The sequence below is a fragment of the Pelophylax lessonae genome (assembly GCF_965119305.1).
Source record: "Pelophylax lessonae genome assembly, chromosome: 1".
Classification (NCBI taxonomy): domain Eukaryota; kingdom Metazoa; phylum Chordata; class Amphibia; order Anura; family Ranidae; genus Pelophylax; species Pelophylax lessonae.
In genome coordinates this window covers 758,248,948-758,270,331 of record NC_138768.1, presented here as the reverse complement: position 1 = coordinate 758,270,331, position 21,384 = coordinate 758,248,948, and the positions used below count along the sequence as shown (strand labels likewise).

General features: G+C 43.0%; 1 protein-coding gene across 7 annotated transcripts in view; it reads left to right on the top strand.

Moving 5' to 3' along the window:
• Nucleotides 1-21,384, top strand: part of TBC1D1 (TBC1 domain family member 1) — a 379,700-nt gene that overhangs the window by 192,839 nt on the left and 165,477 nt on the right. For all 7 annotated transcript variants that reach the window (XM_082248068.1, XM_082248069.1, XM_082248071.1 and 4 more), the window contains 3 exons: nt 9,668-9,772; nt 14,491-14,623; nt 16,196-16,287. In XM_082248068.1, coding sequence (XP_082104194.1) covers nt 9,668-9,772; nt 14,491-14,623; nt 16,196-16,287 — 330 coding nt within the window. The remainder of the gene's footprint in view (nt 1-9,667; nt 9,773-14,490; nt 14,624-16,195; nt 16,288-21,384) is intronic.

Genomic DNA, 21,384 nt, shown 5'->3' with positions numbered 1-21,384 from the left:
TATGCAAGCTGAGTGGCCTAAGTGCACACAGTATCTCACAAAAGTGAGTACACCCCTCACATTTTCTGTAAATATTTTATTATATCTTTTCATGTGACAACACTGAAGAAATGACACTTTGCTACAATGTAAAGTAGTGAGTGTACAGCTTGTATAACAGTGTAAATTTGCTGTCCCCTCAAAATAACTCAACACACAGCCATTAATGTCTAAACCGCTGGCAACAAAAGTGAGTACACCCCCAAAGTGAAAATGTCCACATTGGGCCCAATTAGCCATTTTTTCTCCCCGGTGTCATGTGACTCGTTAGTGTTACAAGGTCTAAGGTGTGAATGGGGAGCAGATGTGTTAAATGTGGTGTTATCGCTCTCTCTCTTACTGGTCACTGGAAGTTCTACATGGCATTCCTCAGAAATTTTGATACATATTAACATGATGGCATCATGCAGTTGCTGTAGATTTGTTGGCTGCACATCCATGATGCGAATCTCTCATTCCTGCACATCCCAAAGAATAAAAAATTTACAAAACTGAGAGGGGTGTACCCACTTTTGTGAGATACTGTGTTTATTAAAAGAGGCTAAAGGAGATCCATAGCACTGAGATGCCAGAAGGATAGGACATTGTGACCACCTTTTTTTAAGAAAAAAAAAAAAAAGCCATGGCAAGTTTTGCATTATGCCTAGTTCTTTAGTTATCTGAATGTTATCCAGTTAGGATTTACATTTACTTTAATTTGTCAACATAAAAATTAGTTTACAGAACAGAAAAGTATATTCAACAGATGTGTTAAAGACAAGGGCGTTATGGTTAATATAATACTGTGGCCATGTGTTTCATATTTTATCACTATCCCAAACGGACATATCATAGAAGTGGTTGTACCGGGGTGATGCCTCTAGCTACGTAGCTACAGGCATCACCCCGACACTGTTTTTTTTTTTTTTTTTAGAGCCGACGCTGCCTTCCGCGGCTCTACCCGCGTCTCCCATCCCACCTGGCACGTCCGCTGGCTGGTTAGAGTCCCGAACAAAGACGGATTATGCTTTGATCGGGTCTCTGATCATGTAACCTGGAAGCAACGTCACTTCTGGGTTGCTTGGCTGCCGACTGCGCTGATTTAAAAAAAAAAAGTCATCATTCAAAAATGCAGATTTCAGCGTTTTGAATACTTTAAATTGCATTGGAGAGGTTTGGGGTCTTTTTAGACTCCAGATCCCTCCATAGTCACTGCCTATTACTGTCACATGCCCCTCCCCTTTGCCGTGAGCTTGCGCACCAAAGAAAACGCATACGTAAGTCACGCCCCCAAAAATCTAAACTGTGTTCAAATCACGTGAGGGATTGCCAGAAGTGTCGCCTATGGAGATATTTAAGTACCGTTGTTTGTCGCCATTCCACGAGTGTGCGCATTTTTAAACTGTAACATTTTAGGTATCTATTTACTTAGCGTGACATAATCTTTCACAATATACAAAAAAAAAAAAAAAAAAAATGGGCTAACTTTGTTTTAGTTTTTTTTTAAAAATTCAGTGAAATGTATTTTTTCTAAAACAATTGCGTTTCAAAGACTGCTGCGCAAATACCACATGAAAGAAATATTGCAAAGACTACCATTTCTCTATCGTCCATTGTCCGATGAAGCTCCAAATAATTATTGACCATTGGTTATGCTGCCCCCTACAGGAGTAGAACATTGGGCAGGAAAACTCTTTACCACTCTATGGGGCCGTCCCTGCAGGCATACACCCACACACACTGCTATAGCCCTCAGTTTGTTTCTGCCTAGTTTAGGAGTAGGACCTAGTTCCCTGCTGGGACTTCGGTCTTAGCTGGTTTTTTTTTTTTTTTTGCAAACCTTTTTGTAAGACTTCATTTTTTACTTAGTTAGTTTTGTTCCTGAGAGAACTACAAGCAACAGCAGGCTGGGGTTCAGACTAGATATTCTAGATCCTTAAGGTCTCCCAGCCCGGCCAGCGAGCGTGTGCAGGTTATAGTCCAGCACTAGGCCTCGCCACGACAGAGCCCCGATGATTGACGGGGGCTGGCCCACGACTGAAACCCCTCGCCAGGATGCATACGACCTGGGTTGCCCTGAGTCCCAGCGTACTCCCTGGCCGTCAGCACCCCCACCCCGGTTGAAGAGGTAGTCTGTTTGGAGTGGTGCCCGTCTGATGCCGTTGGTATGGTGAGTCCCCCCATTTCTCTGGCGGTCTGGGGGTGGACTTGGGCCCCTCCTTGGGAAAGTCGGACACAGGTGTCTTTTGGCATCCGCAAATCCCAGAAGTCGGACAAGGTTTTTCCCTATCTGGAATTTTTTGACAACCTTGTCAATGAACAGTGGGGGCGCATCAAACAAATGTTAGTGGTGCCTAAGCGCTTTAAAAGGCGCTACCCCACACGGACGCGGTATCCGCTAGGTGAACTGTACCCCCAAAGGTGTATCATCCGGTTGCCAGACTAAACAAGTCTACAGTAGTTCCAGTGGAGGAGTCCCAGGTATTTACAGACCCCGTGGATAGATGGATTAAGTCTCTGTCCCACCATTTGCATGTGATCGCGGGCTCAATACTGAAACCGGTCCATCGGGACTGAATGAGCTAACTGATCAATTGATCCAAGCTCTTCTATATAAATGTGATGCGTCGCTGGATGGCCAGAGTGTTTGCGAATGGGGTTGCGATTAGACGAAGGGTGTGGCTAAAAACTGGTCTGCGGACCAGACTTCCAAAAAGGCTCTTTCTGACCTTCCCTTTAAGGGGGACAAACTGGTTCCTCCTTGGATGAGTTGATCAAAGGCCTTACAGGCGGGAAGAGTACTCTTCTTAACCAATCCACCAAGAGCAAGACACCACATAATAGACGGGGGCCTTCATTTACTGCTCATAGGCGGCCCTTTCGTGCCTCCGGGGCACAAGAGAAAGGAGCTAAGCCATTTAGGTCTTCTGGGGGTTCCGAGAAGACATGGTTGGGTAAGCTGAGAACAGGCGGTGCAAGATCTGCTGTCGCATGGAGTAATTGTGCCAGTTCCCTCTCGGGAAATTTTTCAAGGGCTTTATTTAAACCTGTTCAATGTGCCCAGGAAGGACAGCAAAGTGCATCCAATCCAAGTGAGATCCAATCCTGGATCTCAAAGCTTTGAACCGCTTTGTGCGGGTTCAGAAGTTTCAAATGGAATCTATTTGCACGGTGGTGGTGTCCCTACATCAGGGAGACCTGTTGGCCTCTTATCGATTATCAAGGACGCATATCTACACATCCCTATCTATGCTGGACACCAGCATTTTCTTCGCTTTGATGTGGGAGAGGCGCACTTTCAATTTGTGCCGTTTCCCTTTGGTCTCGCCTCTGCTCCCAGGGTCTTCACAAAAGTGTTGGCTCCGATATTGGCACTTCTACGTCAGAAGGGGGATTGCGGTCCTGGGGTACCTGGACGATCTTCTGTAAGAGCAGATTGTCATTCAGCTCTGTTGAAGAATTTGGCAATCACTGTAAGGACTCTGCAAGAGTTCAGTTGGACTATCAATTTCGCAAAATCAGCCCTGGTACCATCCTCAAGTCTGGTCTACCTGGGTCTGATTCTGGGCTCCGCGTCGGCAAAGGTTTTTCTTCCCCTGGACAAACTGCAGAAGTTGCAGGGGGCAATTTGTTGCTGTCCAACAATCTGTCTTCTCTGCGGACTTGCATGAGAGTCTTAGGCTTGATGGTGTCCCATTTGCTCAGTTCCACGCCAGATTCCTCCCTTACAGAGGGAAATTCTGGTCAATTTAAACAAATATCCAAAGTCCTTGGACTCTTATGATTCGGTTGAGTCACAACACAAAGACTGCTCTTCTATGGGGGCTTTGCTCATTGGCATTGCGCCAGGGAAAGTCTTTCCTTCCTTTGTATTGGACCGTGGTCACCACGAACGCCAGCCTGTCCGGCTGGGGAGGGGTGCTGGAGAAACTGTGTTCCCAGAGGTCTTGGACAGTGGAAGAGTCCAGACTACCGATCAATGTTCTGGAACTCAGGGCAATAAAACTTTGCCTTTTATCACTGGACAAATCGTCTACAAGGTTGTCCAGTCTGGGTTCAACTGGACAACGCCACGGCCGTGGCTTACATCACTCATCAAGGGGGCACCAAGAGTGTCCTAGTGGCCTGGGAGGTGGCCGAGATCTTGAAATGGGCTGAGTATTTCGTTCCAGCTCTCTGCGGTGCACATTCCTGGTGTGGAAAACAAGCAGGCAGACTACCTGAGCTGTCAGGTGTTGGATCAGGGGGAATGGTCTCTACACCCGGAGGTGTTTCATCTCATGTGTGCTCAGTGGGGGACACCCGATGTTGACCTGTTGGTCTCTCGGCTCAACAGGAATGTTCAAAGGCTTGCAGCGAGGTCACGGGATCCCCTAGCCGATGCCGTAGATGCACTGGTGGCCCCTTGGGGTCATTAGCAGCTGATCTATGCATTTCCACCGCTGAAACTCCTGCTGAGGCTTCTGCACAGAATAGAGGCAGAGGGGATTCCAGTTATTCTGGTGGCTCCAGACTGGCCTTGCTAGTCTTTGTATGCAGATCTTTTAAGAATGGTCGCTGATGCCCCTTGGAGACTTCCTCTCAGGGGCTGATCTTCCTTCATGCTTTACAGTCGCTGGTTTTAACGGCGTGGCAGGTCTTTCTGATTCAGTGATTCCTACACTGTTGAAGGCCAGGAAGTCTACTTCCAGGAAGATCTATCATCGTACGTAGAAATCGTACATTTCTTTGTGTTTAATCCATGAACGTGCATCCTCGCCTTTTTTTCGGTGGCTAGAATCTCTGCTTTCCTTCAAAGAGGTGTCGAACAGAAGTTGGCATTGGCCACTATTAAAGGCCAAGTGTCGGCCTTGACTGTGTTTTTCCAACGTCCTTTAGCCTCGCATGCGTTGATTTGCACCTTTATCCAAGGGGTCTGTCATGTGGCCCCTCCAAGGCGATCCCCATTACCTCCATTGGATCTGAATTTGGTATTTTTCTGTTCTTCAAAAACCTCCTTTTGAGAACATTAGGGAGATTCCTCTGCTTACATTTTTTCAGAAGGTTGCCTTTTTTAGTGGCTATTACTTCTGCTCGCAGAGTATCTGAATTGGCGGCGCTTTCCTGACGTTCACCTTATTTGGTGGTCCACAGAGATAAAGTGGTACTTTGACCTAGTCAGTCGTTTCTTCCTAAGGTGGTTTCTAAATGAAGACATTGTGCTGCCTTCATGTCCTAAGCCCATACATCCTAAGGAAATTGCTTTACATTCTTTGGATGTGGTCCAAGCGATCAGGGTTTACCTGGCGGCCACTGAGTCTTTCCGAAAATCAGATGCTCTTTTTGTCCTTGCCGAGGGACCTTGTAAAGGATTGGCGGTGTCTACTGCGACCATATCCAGATGGAACAGGCAGACGGTTGTTTAGGCTTATTCACTGAAGGGTCAGGTTCCTCCTTTTCCCTGTGAAGGCACATTCCCCTAGGGCGCTGAGTGCCTCTTGGGCTTTTCGCCATCAAGCGTCAGTGATACAAGTTGGCAAGGTGGCTACTTGGTCGTCTGCAGAATTTTGTGAACGTGTGCACAAAGTAGATGTGTTGGCATCCTAGGATGCTTCTTTTGGCCGTAAGGTTTTGCAGGCTGCTGTTTGTCAAAGACTTAAGCCACGTACACATGCAACGAATTTCCGCCGACCGGTCGTCCGTCTTTTGTCCAGAGTGCGTGTCGGTTGGTTGGAATGTGCTCTAGACTGCACACGAATTTTCCCGTACGACAGAATTCTACTTCAGAAGTGATGTCATGTGTTGGATTGCTTTCTATGTGTTCTTTCATCTCTGAGCATGCCTAGTCTTGCTCATAAGATTTTTCCCTGTCGAAATCTGTACTAACGAGACGAAAATTGGATGTGTGTTGACGGTCGACAAAAATTATATAGCCTGCACACCAGGATTTTATTGGCCGAAAAGTCAGTCGGTTGTCGGAAGCACCATACTAACAAGCCGAAAATTGGCAGATCGGTCGTCGGGACGAAATTTCCTGGTCGAATTTCTTCTCGTGTGTACGGGGCTTTAGTCTCTTTGAGGGTGTTGTTCAGGTGAGCTCATGTTCCTGGTTGAGCTCTATATTATTTGGTTGGCTAAAGTTTTAGCCTTGTTGGGAATTACGTTCTTTTTCTGCGTTGTTTTCCCACCCCTCATGCAAATACTGCTTTGGGAGATCCCAATGGTCAATAATTATATGGAGCTGCATCTGTCAATGAACGATGGAGAAAACAACTGGATTTTTGTCTAACCGTAAAATCATTTTCTCTGAAGTTCATTGCCAGACGCAGCACCCCCCCCCCCCTCTATCTTGAGTGGGTTGGGGTTTTTTCCACTAAACACTGCTTGCAACTAAACTGAAGCCTATAGCAGAGTGGTGCGGGTGTATGCCTGCAGGGATGGCCCCATAGACTTGATAAAGCTTTTTCCTGCCTAATGTTCTACTCCTGTAGGGGGCAGCATAACCCAATGGTCAAGACTTTTATATGGAGCTGCCCCTGTCAATGAACTTAAGAGAAAAGGATTTTACAGTAAGACAAAAATCCCGTTTTATTCTGCCCGTGCCATTTCTTCAGAGCCCTGTCCCGTGACCAGGGGCTCCTGCGCGCATGCGCGGGAGTGACGTCACGCAACTCCGGCCAGTAATACAGCCGGAGTCCGCAGACCCCGAAGGAAGACGGGCGAAGATGGATGCAGCCTCCAGCGGTAACATCGCGGGCTTCATTTGCAGGTACATGTCATATAATGTGCTAGTATGCGATGTATACTAGCACATTATGCATTTACTTTGCAGGGAAAAAAAAAAACCTTAAGACTTTACTTCCTCTTTAAGTGGGTAAATAACTTCCCTGGATTACCTTTGTGATTTTAGATGTAGTTTTCAGGAAGGTTGAGTTTATTTACTGGATCCACATGTTCAGCGTGGGCCCAGAAGAAGTGATTCATTATTTGGATATTTTTTTCTTCATGCAATAAACAGAATACAGGTTTACATTAAAGGGTCAGTTCATACTCCTCTGATATTTTTCTTTTGGCAGATGCTGGATAGTGTAACTATCAGGTGAGATTTATGCTCTTTGGTTCCCAGGCCAGGAGCTAAAGCAGAGTATACAGGTTTAGTTTTATTGTTCAGCCAGCGGGTTGAATGAAAAAAAGCTTTTACAGATCCCCGCATCAACACAAGCGATGCTAATGCAGTGATCTCTCCCGTTGTGTCTTTGTGTTCTGACAGCCGGGACCCCCCCTTCTCCCTCCCCCCATGAGAATACAGAAATAAGTGCATCAGCCAATAGCTGCAAACTCTGATCGAATTCTGATTTTCCAACATGACCGTTTAGCGGGAGCCAGCCGGTAGACCACCTTTTGGTGAACAAACAATGGTACACACAGACCAAAATTTGCTCAGTTCCTGCTGAACTGGATGTTTTTTTGGTCTGTGTAGGCCCTGCTTAAAGTGAAACTTTACCCATAACAGCTTGATGAAACATACAGTACATTCCACATTAATAATTATCCTACCAAAATTGTGTGTGCTGTAAATTGCCTCCACCATTGCTCCTGTTTCTTCTTGCTGGAGGCTGCCATTTTGCTGAAGCCCAGAGCCCTTCAATAGTAGTAAATCTTAAAGCGGAACTATACCCATTGAATTAACCGTTTAAAAAAATAGTTTAATTCCAGGAATGTTAACTGTCACATTTGCTTGGGTCCTCAACCAAACTGTCAAACCATCAAATGGCTGGTGTCATAACTGATCACATGTACAGCACCATTGCAGTTGCAGATCAAACCGAAGCAGCTCTTTTGGTTGTAAAGGATAGGAAGATTTAATTCTACTTCAAGGCTGTCATCGGATCAGACTCTAAAATCTCAGCAGTGCCTAAAACTAGAGAGCAAATGAGCACATGCAGAGCAGGGTGAGACAGTGTCTTACTGAATTTTTAACAATATAAGCACTTATTTTTTAACCACTTTAATACAGGGCACTTCCCTCCCTTCCTGCCCAGGCCAATTTTCCCCTTGCGCTGTTGCATTTTGAATGACAATTGCGCGGTCATGCAACACTGTACTTACACCAAATTTATGTCATTTTCCCCCCACAAATAGAGCTTTCTTTTGGTGGTATTTGATCACCTGTGCAATTTTTACTTTTTGCTAAACAAATAAAAAAAGACCGAAAAGTTTGAAAAAAAAAAAAAGTTTTTTTGTTTGTTATACAATTTTGTAAATAAATAATTTTTTTCCTGCACTGATGAGACTGCACTGACAGGCACTGATGAGGAGGCACTGATGAGGAGGCACTGATGAGGAGGCACTGATGAGGAGGCACTGATGAGGAGGCACTGATGAGGAGGCACTGATGAGGAGGCACTGATATGCGGCACTGATAGGCACTGATATGTGGCACTGATAGGCACTGATAGGCGGCACTGCTGGGCACTGATAGGCGGCATTGATGGACACTGATAGGTGGCACTGACGGGCACTGATAGGTGGCACTGACAGGCACTAATGGGCACTGATAGGCGGCACTGGTGGGCACTGATGGGCGGCACTGATGGGCACTGATAGGCGGCACTGGTGGGCAATAATGGGCACTGGTGGGCGACACTAAGGGATGGCAATGATGGGCACTTGTGGGCAGCACTGATAGGGAGGACACTGGTGGGCATCACTGATGGGGAGGGCAATGGGGGGCTCCCTGATTGCCATCCCTGGTGGCCATAGTGGGCATCCCTGGGGTCAAAGTGGGCATCCCTGGGGTCATAGTGGGCATCCCTGGTGGATCTAGTGGCAACCCCCCCCGAGGGTCTGCACTGGTAATCAATGATCTGATTACCAGTGCCGACCCCCCCCCTGTCAGGGGAGCCGCCGATCGGCGCTCCTTTACTCGTGCCTGTCAGGCACGAACTAAGGAAAGCCGATCAACGGCTGTTCCTGTTTACGATGTGACCAGCCGTGATTGGACACGGCTGATCACATGGTAAAGAGCTACGTCAGTAGTCTCTTTACTGAGATCGGAGGTGCAGGGTGTCAGACTGACACCTCGCATCACCGATCGCCGCTCTGCGCGCCCCCGGGGGGCGCCCAGAGCTGTGTTATCCTGCCGCCGTCATATGACGTCCGGTCAGGATAACTCAACCACATTCCCGCCGTCATTTTGTAATAGGGCGGGCGGGAAGTGGTTAATGTTTTACATAGCTATATCTGGAAATGGGGCCAGCCTGAAGTGCTCTAGCAGGACTATATTTTCTGACTAAAGTTCCACTTTAAGGCACATATTCCTTCTCAAATTTATTAAAAGGCATTGACAGCAGATTCTCATTGGATCCCACCTACAGAGAGATGATTAGTCAAGGTTTTTCTGTGTTTCGTATTTGAGAACATATCATCTTTGAAAACCTGACATGGACTTAAAATGTTGAGATATGTGCATTCTACATGAAGTCCCAAGAGCCAAGCATACCACTCTTTTCTCTTTATATAAAGAATACACATCTCCTACACATAAGACTATATTTGCCTAAATAATGACCTTGTGGTAGAACTTTGATGGGATTACATACAATGCTCAGTTTTGCTGTGTGAGTGGTTTCTGCTATCTATCATGCTTTGAATTCCTGTTTCTGTTCAGGGAATACATCACGTGGATCACTTTGGTTTCATCTGCAGAGAGCCTTTAAAACATGGAGGTTGTCACTTCGTGTGCTATGTGTTTCAATGCACAAATGAAGCATTGGTATGTATTGTAATAAATTACTTCTTTATATGATCTTAGGTTAGTCATGATTTATTCAAGAGGGCAAATAGAAGGGTCATATTCATAGAGTTAAGGCGGTCATAAATGGTTTTGAATCTCGTCCAGTTTAGCAGGGACTGGCTGAGATTCCAACCTTCTACACTATATTACAAAAAGTATTAGGACGCCTGCCTTTACACAAACGTGAATTTTAATGGCATCCCATTCTTAGTCAATAGGGTTCATTATTGAGTTGGCAAACCCTTTGCAGCTATAATGGCTTCAACTCTTCATCAACTCTGTGGAAGATTGTCCACAAGGTTTAGGCGTGTGTCTATGGGAATGTTTGACCATTCTTCCAGAAACTCATTCAAGGTCCATAAAGACATGGATGAGCAAGTTTGGGGTAGAGGAGCATGACTGGCTTGCACAGAGTCCTGACCTCAACCCAGTAGAACACCTTTGGGATGAATTAGAGCGCAGACTGTGAGCCAGGCCTTCTGTGAGCCAGGCCTTCTCGAACACTTCTCGACCTCACAAATGCGATTCTGGAAGAATTGTCGAACATTCCCATAGACACACTCCTAAACCTTGTGGACAGCCTTCCCAGAAGAGTTGAGGCTGTTATAGCTGCAAAGGGTGGGCCAACTCATTATTGAACCCAATGGACTAAAACTGGGATGTCACTAAAGTTCATGTTAGTGTAAAGGCAGGCATCTCGTGTGTATAATGTGTGTGTATATGTGTGTGTGTGTGTATGTATATATGTGTGTGTGTATGTGTGTGTGTGTGTGTATATATGTGTATATATATATATATATATATATATATATATATATGTATGTGTGTGTATATATATATATATATATATATAATGTATGTGTGTGTGTGTATATATATATATATATATATATATATATATATATATATATATATAAAATATGTAATATACAGTAAGTGTATGGGCAGGCTGACTGTACCGAAGGTAATCCATCAATCAACTTGGGTCCAATTAGCATGTTGGAAATTTTACATGCAATTCTTGCCAGCGGCTATATCCAATAAACAATAATCAGTGTGTTTTCCTGACAGGGACTGCCTAAGCAAAAATAAATTGAATACATTTGCTTTTTACCAGACTGTGTATGGCCCTTTGTTTCACCTTTTTAGCAAGCTGTTTACTGCAAAAATATTGTCTTTTCACACTATTTTATCCAGTAGTCTCCAATATCTCTAGCCAAAAATTTGCCATAGGTGTTGCACATCCAGGCTTGATCCGCCTGCGTTTTTTTATCTTTTTAATTATGTATCAATTTATTATGGTACTTTAAGGCTTGGTTCACACTACATCGCTCCGACTTAGGGGGCGACCTGTGAAGTCGACTGCAGCGCGACTTCGGCACGACTTGCACGGACTTCATAAAATGACTGTCTATGCAAGTCGCCTCCAGGTCGCCCCGAAGTAGTACAGGACCCTTTTTCTAAGTCGGAGCGACTTGTGTCTCTCCTATTAGAACGGCTCCTGTACCGCACAATAGGAGCGTAACAGACCGCGACTTGTCAGGCTGACAAGTCGTGGTCCAAGTCGGACTAGTGTGAATGCGGTCTAAAGGGCACATGTTTTGCCTGTGTGGTGGCGCAAGCACATGACCAGACAACTATTGTCTCAGCACCAAGGGTTGGCATTATATGTTTGCTCTTAACAGAACTACACTGTAGATGGCATATGTAAAACTACCTGTATATTTCTCTTTGCCAATCTTACTATTGTTACAATTGAGCCTATAGGGGAGTGAGGAGTAAGGCATGGACTTGTGGTGGTAGGAGCTCTGCTCAAACATTATCCTGAAAATATAGGAGGGTGCCAACCTAAAAATTCCCCTACATGATTTGCTGCTGCCCCTTTTAAAGTGTTAAGATCACTAAGAATATATATATAATAATTGTAAAGATAGGTGCTGCTTTTAGACTCTGTGCCAATGAACACAAGATATATTAAATATGATACAATGTGCAAAAGAAAATATACGTTGCAAACGTATGTGACAATAAACCATACACTTTTTTAAATGTCAACAAAAACATCTCCAAATCGCGTCCATACATCTGTGGAATAATTTGCACTTAGAATACCACATGTACAATATTGATAATGTCCATAAATATGTAATGTTGTGTCCCAGACACCGTGTCTTTAAATATCAGTGACAATCTCTTCACTCAAGAATAAAGAGCTCCACCACATGTGGTAATAGAAACCACTCGCTAGATATATGTGGCCATAAAGACCTACTCAGCCTTTGAGATATACCAACAAGGATGACGGATATGGTTCAGCATTTATTGTGCACTCCTCTGCAGCTCTTCTCCTGCATTCAATAGGAATCATGGATCCAAAAAGATAATGTATTGATAGAGCAGTACATTTATTAAAATCCACTAATCCAATACAAATGAATTTATATGTGCTTACATTATTTTGTGCCAATAAAGGCACCCGCAGCCTGTGATATTAAAGGTGCACTGCCGTTCTCTGCAGAGGATCGGCATTTGTTCCACCGATGTGGAAGTGACATCAGAGACAACCTGAAAGTGATAGCCGCACCCATGCCTCAATGCATTTCACACCTAAGCTTCTTCAGGTTTATGGACCTTTATGGATGGATTTTTTTTTTTTTTTTTTTTTTTTATTTAAAAGTGTATGGTCTGTCACATATGATTGCAACCTATATTTTCTTGTGCGCATTGAGTCGTTTTTAGGATATCTTGTGTTCGTTGCCACAGAGTCTAAAATCAGCGCCTATTTCAAGCATTATCATGCATTTTCAAGCATTATTTCAAGCCTATTTACAATTTCAAGCATTATCCTCACATATATCCTCTACCAATCTCCTGCATGCAATTCTCTCTCTGGGGAAAGGCATAACTACCAGCTCCCTGAGACCCTTGGATTCAATTTCAATGTTGCCTACCTCCTGTGGTTCTTCCTTCCAATCACCATGTCACAACAGGACACACTAATGTAGTGATGTGGGGTTCAGCAGGAGGAACCACTGAGCACAACAGGGGACTCTGGATTTGTGCTCCCAAAAGTGTGTCCGCATTGACTTCAGCTAGCAATCAGTGGCATAAGTATCTGGTGAGTAGGTATTCATATTCTTTTCTGGTACAACTTTAATTTAGCAACAGTCATTCTAAACAATGCCTTTTTCTCTCTTGCCCATTGAGGGACACTGATAGTACTTATTTTTTGGGATGTCCAACTGAGCAGTGGAAAGGAGAAATCACCGCTCAAAGGCTTTCAGCTAAACAGAGGATCCAGGCGGGCTATGGTAATCCTAAATGCTGGGTGCTCGCCAAAGGTCCGCAACCCGAAAGTCCGTGCAAATGTAGAAAAGAAGCGGCACTTCCAGCAGTAGGAAAAACTTGATTTTATTGCAGAATCAAAGGTCCAACATCCAACATTGAACACACAGGACAAACTGGATCAGCAGACTAATTTCACACCGTTTTCATGGTGTGAAACGCGTCTGCTGATCCAGTTTGTCCTGTGTGTTGGATGTTGGACCTTTGATTCTGCAATAAAATCAAGTTTTTCCTACTGCTGGAAGTGCCGCTTCTTTTCTACATTTGCATCAACTGAGCAGTGGACAACACTGCAAAGAAAAAAAATGATGATGGGTGAACAGAAGACCGGTGGCAGCATTGCAAATCTGGGAAACAGATGCTTGATATTGTAAAATCCAAGAAGAGCTTACAGATCTAGTAGAGTGTACCTTGACCAGAAAGGAAGGAAGGAACCCAATCCTTAATAGGCTTGGATGACTGTTTGCCTGAGCCACCTAGAAAAGGTGGAGTAAGAAGCCAGAGCACCCTTCTGGCGTCAATTGGGGATAACAAAAAGCAAATCTTCTGAAAGAAGCAGTAGCTGAGAGTTATTCCTACAGCCAGAAATGCATCCAGACAATGGAGAAAAATTTGCTTGGGTGACCTGTAACCATTAAGAGGCATAGAGGACCTATGTCTTGGTTCAGCTGAAAGGTAGAAACTACCTTAGGCAGGAAGGAAGTCCTAGGCCTCAACACTACCTTTTCCCATTGTAAATTCAGTAAGGGTTCCTTGTAGGATAAAGTGATCAGATCAGGCACTTGCCTCGCAGAGATGATGCCTACAAAGAATCCCATGTTTTGGGAGAGAGTAGAGAGCGGATTGTGTCTCTAATGGGTTCAAATGGGTGCAATTTTACCAACTAATTCAGATCCCACAGTGTTACGAGGAAACAAACAGGGGAGCTACATGAGATCTTCTGCACAAAGGTCTTTTTTTTTTTTTTTTTTTTTTGAAGTGGAAGGCCAACAGCTTCTGAACAGGAGAGAGAGAGAGCAAAAACCTGGCTCTTGATAGTGCTGAGAGCCAAACACGGTTCCAAACCTGCAGTAAGAAGTCCCACCCTCTGTTTTATGATCATGATCTCCGTATAGCTTTGCTAATAAACGGAGGTATGCTGGTAGTAAGAGGGAATATCCTGGGTTGGCCTACTGTTTGTTTGCCAGTGTATCGTCCTCCTGTAGGCAGCAGTATATCCCAAGGATGAAAGACTTTCAGTGTCCCTAAGTGTAAGTCAAAGAAAAGCATTTTACAGGGAGTACAAAATCCTATTTTTGCTATCGCATTTTGCTGACCTTTTTGGTGATCATAACACTCTCTTGTTTCTGCAGGTAGATGAGATTATGTTGACTCTAAAGCAAGCATTCAGTGTAGCGGCTGTGCACCAGACCTCGAAGACTCCAACACCGCTGTGTGATGGATGCCCCATGCAGTGCATGCACAAACTCTGTGAGAAGATAGAGGGTGAGGCTAATGCACACTCCATTAAAGTATTATGCGGATGTAAAAGAGAAAACTGGTTCTGAAATAACCCTAGGCACCACATCCCCAAATGAAGCAAATGACTGAGGAGGTAGATACGGGATTTTAAAGGTGCCACACACAAAGTATAGTATAAAAAATAAATAATGTAATAATCCAAAATGGACCAAAATGCCTCCTGAGATGTGTGCAAACCTAGTCACCAACTACAAGAAACATCTTACCTCAGTACTTGGTAGAGAATCCCTTGTTGGCAACACAAAGTCATGTTTTGCTTGGGGATCAAATAAATATTTTACTCACTGAACTGCAACCTAATTTATAGCATTTGTTTTATGTGATTTTTTCTGTATTTTTGGTTGGTATTCTGTCTCTTTCATTTAAAATGCACCTATGATCAAAATTAGAGACCTTTCATTTACTTAAGTGGGAAAGTTTACTAAATCTGCAGGGGATCAAATAATTATTTTCCCCACTGTATATCTGAAAATTGATCAATCATGATGTACTGATGGCCTATCTCATTTCTTGAGGCCCGAAAATGCCAGGACAGTACAAATATTCCCAAAATGACCCTTTTTTTTTTAGTAGACCAAGGTATTTAGTAAAAGGCATGGCAAGTTTGTTTGAAGTTGTCATTTTTTTGTCACAATTTATTTGGAAAATGAAGAAATGAAAGCGAGAAAAAAAAAAGCTTTTTACAATTTTTTTTTTTACACATACTGTACTACTCTGGTGAAGTGAACAGGATTTTTTTTTTTCACACATTATGATTGCATATACCAATGCATTTCAATGGTATAAGCAACCATTTTTTACTGAACTAACACTATATTGTGTCTTTTGTTGGGATTAGCTGTGATTGGTCAAAGCTAATCACATGGTACAGATGGGCTGTGATTGGCCTGTCTGTACCACATGTTCACTGTGACCAATCGCAGTGAGCAACACAACAGAGTGGTCATCTGTCAGTAAATTCAGACTGCTTGTAAAATCTATGATTTTTACATTTGTCTATGAATGTCCATTACATACATGCAGTCTGCATGTCTGTAACGGACATTCACAGACCTGTAAAAATCATGGATTTTACAAACTGTCTGTTAATTTACTGACAGTTTGCAACCCTGTAAAACAATTGTATGCAATGGATGGCATGGAAGGAAACCATCCATTGTTTACAACTGTCATGTGATCTGCTGTGATTGGTCACAACGATCACATGACACTAAACAGCGGGCCGGCGCTGTGATCAGGCTTTGGTTGTGTCCAGTGGACACAGCCTGTGACAGATCGTGCAACCCCGCAAGAGGAGCGTTCTCGGGAGGATGTCATATGACGTCCACCCAAAACTGCAGTGCTCCCGCCCGGCCATCATTTTACTATTGGGGGGGGTTTAGAAAGAATTTTTTTTACTATAAAATAGAGAGGTTAGGCGTGTTTGGACTGTAGTAAGGTGTGCTGTTTTGAAAACCCGCATGTTGTATTACCTGGTCATACTTGTCGAAGCTGCCCATCATAGGTGACCTTTGTTGTTGATTTCTATCTCCTTAGGTCTGCCGCCATCTAAAACCAAACTTGAATTACAAAAGCACATTACATCATTAAATAACCAGGAGCAGGCCTCTGTGTTTGAAGAAATACAGGTAAGACTCTAAGTAGTTCATAATTTTGACCTTTTTACTGAGAATAAATAAAGTGCACCAAATCTCAGCAGAGGCATTCAAATGTTATCAGACTGTTTGTTGAAAGAATGGTGGATTAGTGTGCGCAGGCAGCGTCTATTTCCATTCTTAGGCTACGTCACATCTAGGCCTTGATATTTTTACAGGCGTTTTTGTGTAGACATTTTTAGGTTGACAAGTGACCAAGCAAAAAAAATAAAAACACCTGTAATCTGACAAAAAAAAAGAAAAAAAAAGCTCATGTACTTTTTTGAGCAATGGGCTTTTTGTTTAAGATGACAGAAAGCTCAGATGTGAACAGGGGACATTGAAATAAATGGGATTTGTCTTTGGGGTTTTTTTTTTTAGAACTGAGGCTTAGAGCAGAAAATCACCCAAAAACGCCTAGATGTGAATGGAGCCTTAACACTGTATAGCTTTACAATACAAACAATATTCTATATCATCAGATTAAGTCTTATTTACTTTTGCATTTCTTGTGGTTATACTCACATTTGCTGTTGATCCTTCATAATATATTTACCTTCATCATAGAATTTTTGCAGTCTGTTTTGCAGAAAGTTAATGGTTTTTAAACTTTTGGAAAATTGAAGCTAATCTCTGCAGAGCAAGACTGCAAATAAAGGAGAGTTTCTGGGAAGTTGGCAGTGGATTGTTTTTCTGCAGAACTTTCTAATGAGCAGAGACTGGCCAATAATTCAGACACCTCTCTGTATTTGGGCCTCTGTCACACGATACAGTGCATCCGAAAAGTATTCACAGTGCTTCACTCTTTTTTGTTATGTTACAGCCTTAGACCCCGTTCAGACAGGGGCGACACGACTTGCTGGGGCGACCTTTGAAGTCGCGGTGCACAGAGTGCACCGCGACATGCACGGACTTCATATCATTGAAGTCAATGCAAGTCGCCTCCAGGTCGCCGCAAAGTAGTACAGGACCCTTTTTCTAAGTCGGAGCAACTTGTGTCGCTCCTATTAGAACGGGTCCTGTGCTATTCAATGGCAGGCGCCCACCGCGACAAGTCGCGCTAGTGTGAATGGGGTCGTATTCCATAACTGATATTTTTTTTCCTCAAAATTCTACAAACAATACCCGATAATGACAACGTGAAATAAGTTTGTTAGAAATCTTTGCAAATTTATTAAAAAAATCACATGAACATAAATATTCAAAGCCTTTGCCATGACACTCAAAATTGAGCTCAGGTGCATCCTGTTTCCACTGATCATCCTTAAAATTGAAAATTGGGGGGATAACTGTGCTAGGCTCCTAAATAGGTGAGCAGCAACTTAAATTGCGACAAACAACTAACAGAATATATAAAGGTAAGTTGCGCTAAACACAGAATAATATTTAACCAAAAATATTAAGGGTGATAAAGTGAACAGTCATGAACCATACACAAAGATACTTACACAAAAATACACCATACATAAATTGTGTGAATACCACAGAAACTTCCAATCATATAAGTGCAGAAGTCCATTAAGTGATAAATAATATATAAAAACACAAAGTCTATGTGAAGTCCTTTGAAAATAAATAGAGAATGCTGAAAGAGGCCACTGGATGTGCAAACTCCTTACCAGATGGAAATGAATAAATTGCCCAGATCAAAGAAAATCGAATCCAACCAGGAGCGACTTCTGGATAAATCCTCAAATATCTGGGGAAGCTCAGGAATCGTATACGAGGTGCATGTAAAGAGATAACAGATTCCATAGCATAATACTGCATAATTCAATCGGCACCCAAAGTGTGATCCGCTGCAGTATGTGCTGCCACATACATGAATTTTATAAAGGTGATAGATAGTGGAAACCGTCACCCATAAGTCCGAACTGCTTACCAGAAGGAGCAAATGATGTGTGATGAATATTGAAATGACCAGGAGAAAAACAACCTCAAGAGAGACCCCCTATGGCAATCAAAGAGAGACCACCACTGACATCACAGCTGCTTACCAGATAAATGAAATGTAAAGCCATATGTCTGTCTTGTGGGAGTACAAAGCCAAATTGACTAAACAGGACATCACCCAAAGGCATCCAATCATGAGGTTCATATAAAAAAAAACAGAGCACCACATAGTGTAAAACCATAATCGTTTAATGAATAAAAAAGAGAGCAACTTACAAGATTCAAATTGAGTATAGCATGGGATATGAATGAGCCGCCGGCCGGTCGACTCCTCCCCCCGTCCTCAGACTCGTAGTGGTGACGTCAGCACGCCGCGACCATCCTTAAAATGTTTCTACAACTTGATTGGAGTCCACCTGTATTACATTTACTTGATTGGACATGATTTAAAAAAGCACACATCTGTCTATATGAGGTCCCATAGTGCATGGCAGAGCACAAACCGAGCCATAAAGTCCAAGGAATTGTCTGTAGACCTCCGAGACAGGTTTGTTTAGAGGCACAGATCTGGGGAAGGGTACAGAAAAATGTCTGCAGCATTGAAGGTCCCAATGAGCACAGTCGCCTCCATCATCCATAAATGGAAGAAGTTTGGAACCACCGGGAGTCTTCCTAGAGCAGGGCGCCTTACTAAACTGAGCAATCAGTAGAATATGGCCTTAGTGAGGGAGGTGACCAAGAACCCGATGATCGTTTCTCTGTGGAGAGAGGAAAACCTTCCAGAAGAACAACCATCTCTGCAGCACTCCACCAATCAGGAATGTATGTTAGAGTGCATACAATATAAAAAGATCAGGTGCCTTGGGAGTTTTAAGGTAAAATCTGATAATTATATTTTGATGACAACACTCAGAAGTGCTGCTGATCAGCTATAGATATACTATATGACGATGAATGAATTAGAAAAAATCAGCGCAATATCTGTTCATCAATACTAAGATAAATTATTGTAGTGTAAACTGTGGGCTTTATCTGGGTGTAAGGTATGAAATAAATATAGTAACAAATCTCCATTGATTCAAAAAAATGAATTGCAAAAAATAAAAGTGCAAATGCAATATACCACTCCTAATTATCGGAATCAGTCACCTGGTATCCTGACAATGATACCAAAAAAGTGCTAGTGCATAATTACCAATACATAAAATAAACTATTGCTGTGTCATATATGGTACAATGACCCATAAATTACTAATCATAGAAAAATACTCCAATAGCCTGCGATGAAAAAGTGCTAGTGCATTGAAAATAACTTGTGCTGTGATCACAGGTGTAATAAATACATTAATTCTTACAAAGTATAAATCCAAAATGAAATGAATGAATTAAAAATGTGAATTATAATTCAAAGTCCATCATAAAAAAAGTCTGTAAAAACAAAAATCCAGTGACAAAGTGCAAATAGTGCTGATATCCAAAACAAGGTGTTCAGTGTTCACACGTGAAATGCTTCCATCCACAGTGATCCACTAATTCTCCTAGATAGAACTCACCAGAAGTGGTGCTGGCACCAGCAAATACGCTTATCCAAAACAGAGACATTTGCATTTGCATTTTTATTTGTTGCACTTAATTTTTTGAATCAATAGAGATTTTTTACTATATTTATTTCATACCTCACACCCAGATAAAGCCCACAGTTTACACTACAATAATTTATCTTAGTATTGATAAAATAACAGATATAGCGCTGATTTTTTCTTATTCCTTCTTCTGTATGGTAGAGTGGCCAGATGGAAGCCACTCCTCAGTAGAAGCCACATGACAACCTGTCTGGAGTATGCGTAAAGGCACCTGAAGGACTCTGTTTCATCAGACCAGAGAATTTTGTTTCTCATGGTCAAAGACTGAACTCTTTTGCCTGAAGGGCAAGAGTCATGTCTGGAGGAAGCCAGCCACTACTCATCACCTGGCCAATACCATCCCTACAGTAAAGAATGGTAGTAGCAGCGTCATGCTGTTGGGATGTTTTTTAGCAGCAGGAAATTGGAGACTAGTCAGGATCGAGGGAAAGATGAAGACAGCAATGTACAGAGACCTTCTTGATGAAAACCTGCTCCAGAGCGCTCTGGACCTCAGACTGGGGCGAAGGTTCATCTTCCAAAAGGACAACGACCCTAAGCACGCAGCCAAGATAACAAAGGAGTGGCTATGGGACAACTCTGTTAATGTCCTTGAGTGGCCCAGTCAGAGCCCACACTTGAACTCGATTGAATATCTCTAGAGAGATCTGAAAATGGCTGTGCACCGACGCTCCCCATCCAACCTGATGGAGCTTGAGAGGTCCTGCAAAGAAGAATGGGAGAAACTGCCCAAAAATAGGTGTGCCAAGCTTGTAGCTTCATACTCAGAGACTTTAGAGGCTGAGAGGCTCAGAGGCTGTAATTGTTGCCAAAGGTACTTGAACAAAATATTGAGCAAATGCTGTAAATATGTGCATGTGATTTTTTTTTTTCCCTTTTTTATTATTATTTAATTTGCAAAAATTTTATGGGGTATTGTTTGTAGAATTTTGAGGGAAAAAATGAATTGAATCCATTTTGGAATAAGGCTGTACCATAACAAAATGTGGAAAAAGTGAAGCTTAACGAATACTTTCCGAAAGCACTGTAGGTCTGATCGGGTCCAGCTGTCGGTTCCTCCATTCTCCTCTATGGGCAGTCGGATGTTAACAATATTGCAAAAAAAAAAAAAAAACGGGAAAGGGGTTTATTCCCCTCTGTCTGGCTGGATCAGAGGGAAGTCAGGTGTAAATGGACCGGTGGTCCGTTTTACATCCAGCTGTTCATAAAGCAGAGCGGGCTGTGTTCCATGTCCGCTCTACATAAGCAGAGCAGACACAGACCTGTTATCCGGCTGCTTCACTCATGATCAGTGGACGTATACCCTGCTGAGCAAAACCGGATCCAGCCTGTGTGAACATAGAGGGTGTTATGCTGAGTTTGAAGTGCATCGAAATCCAAAAATGTAAAATACTGCAGCTTACCAGTCCTTAGGGTGACAACGCATACTCGCTGTTACTGTATCAGCGGAGGGCTGTGTTGTTTGTCACCCTAGATTGCTCTCCTGCTTTGGACTACAAACCCATCCTCCTCTTCCCATCTCTGTTGCATTGACAGGAGGTGTTCTGTAGTTTAC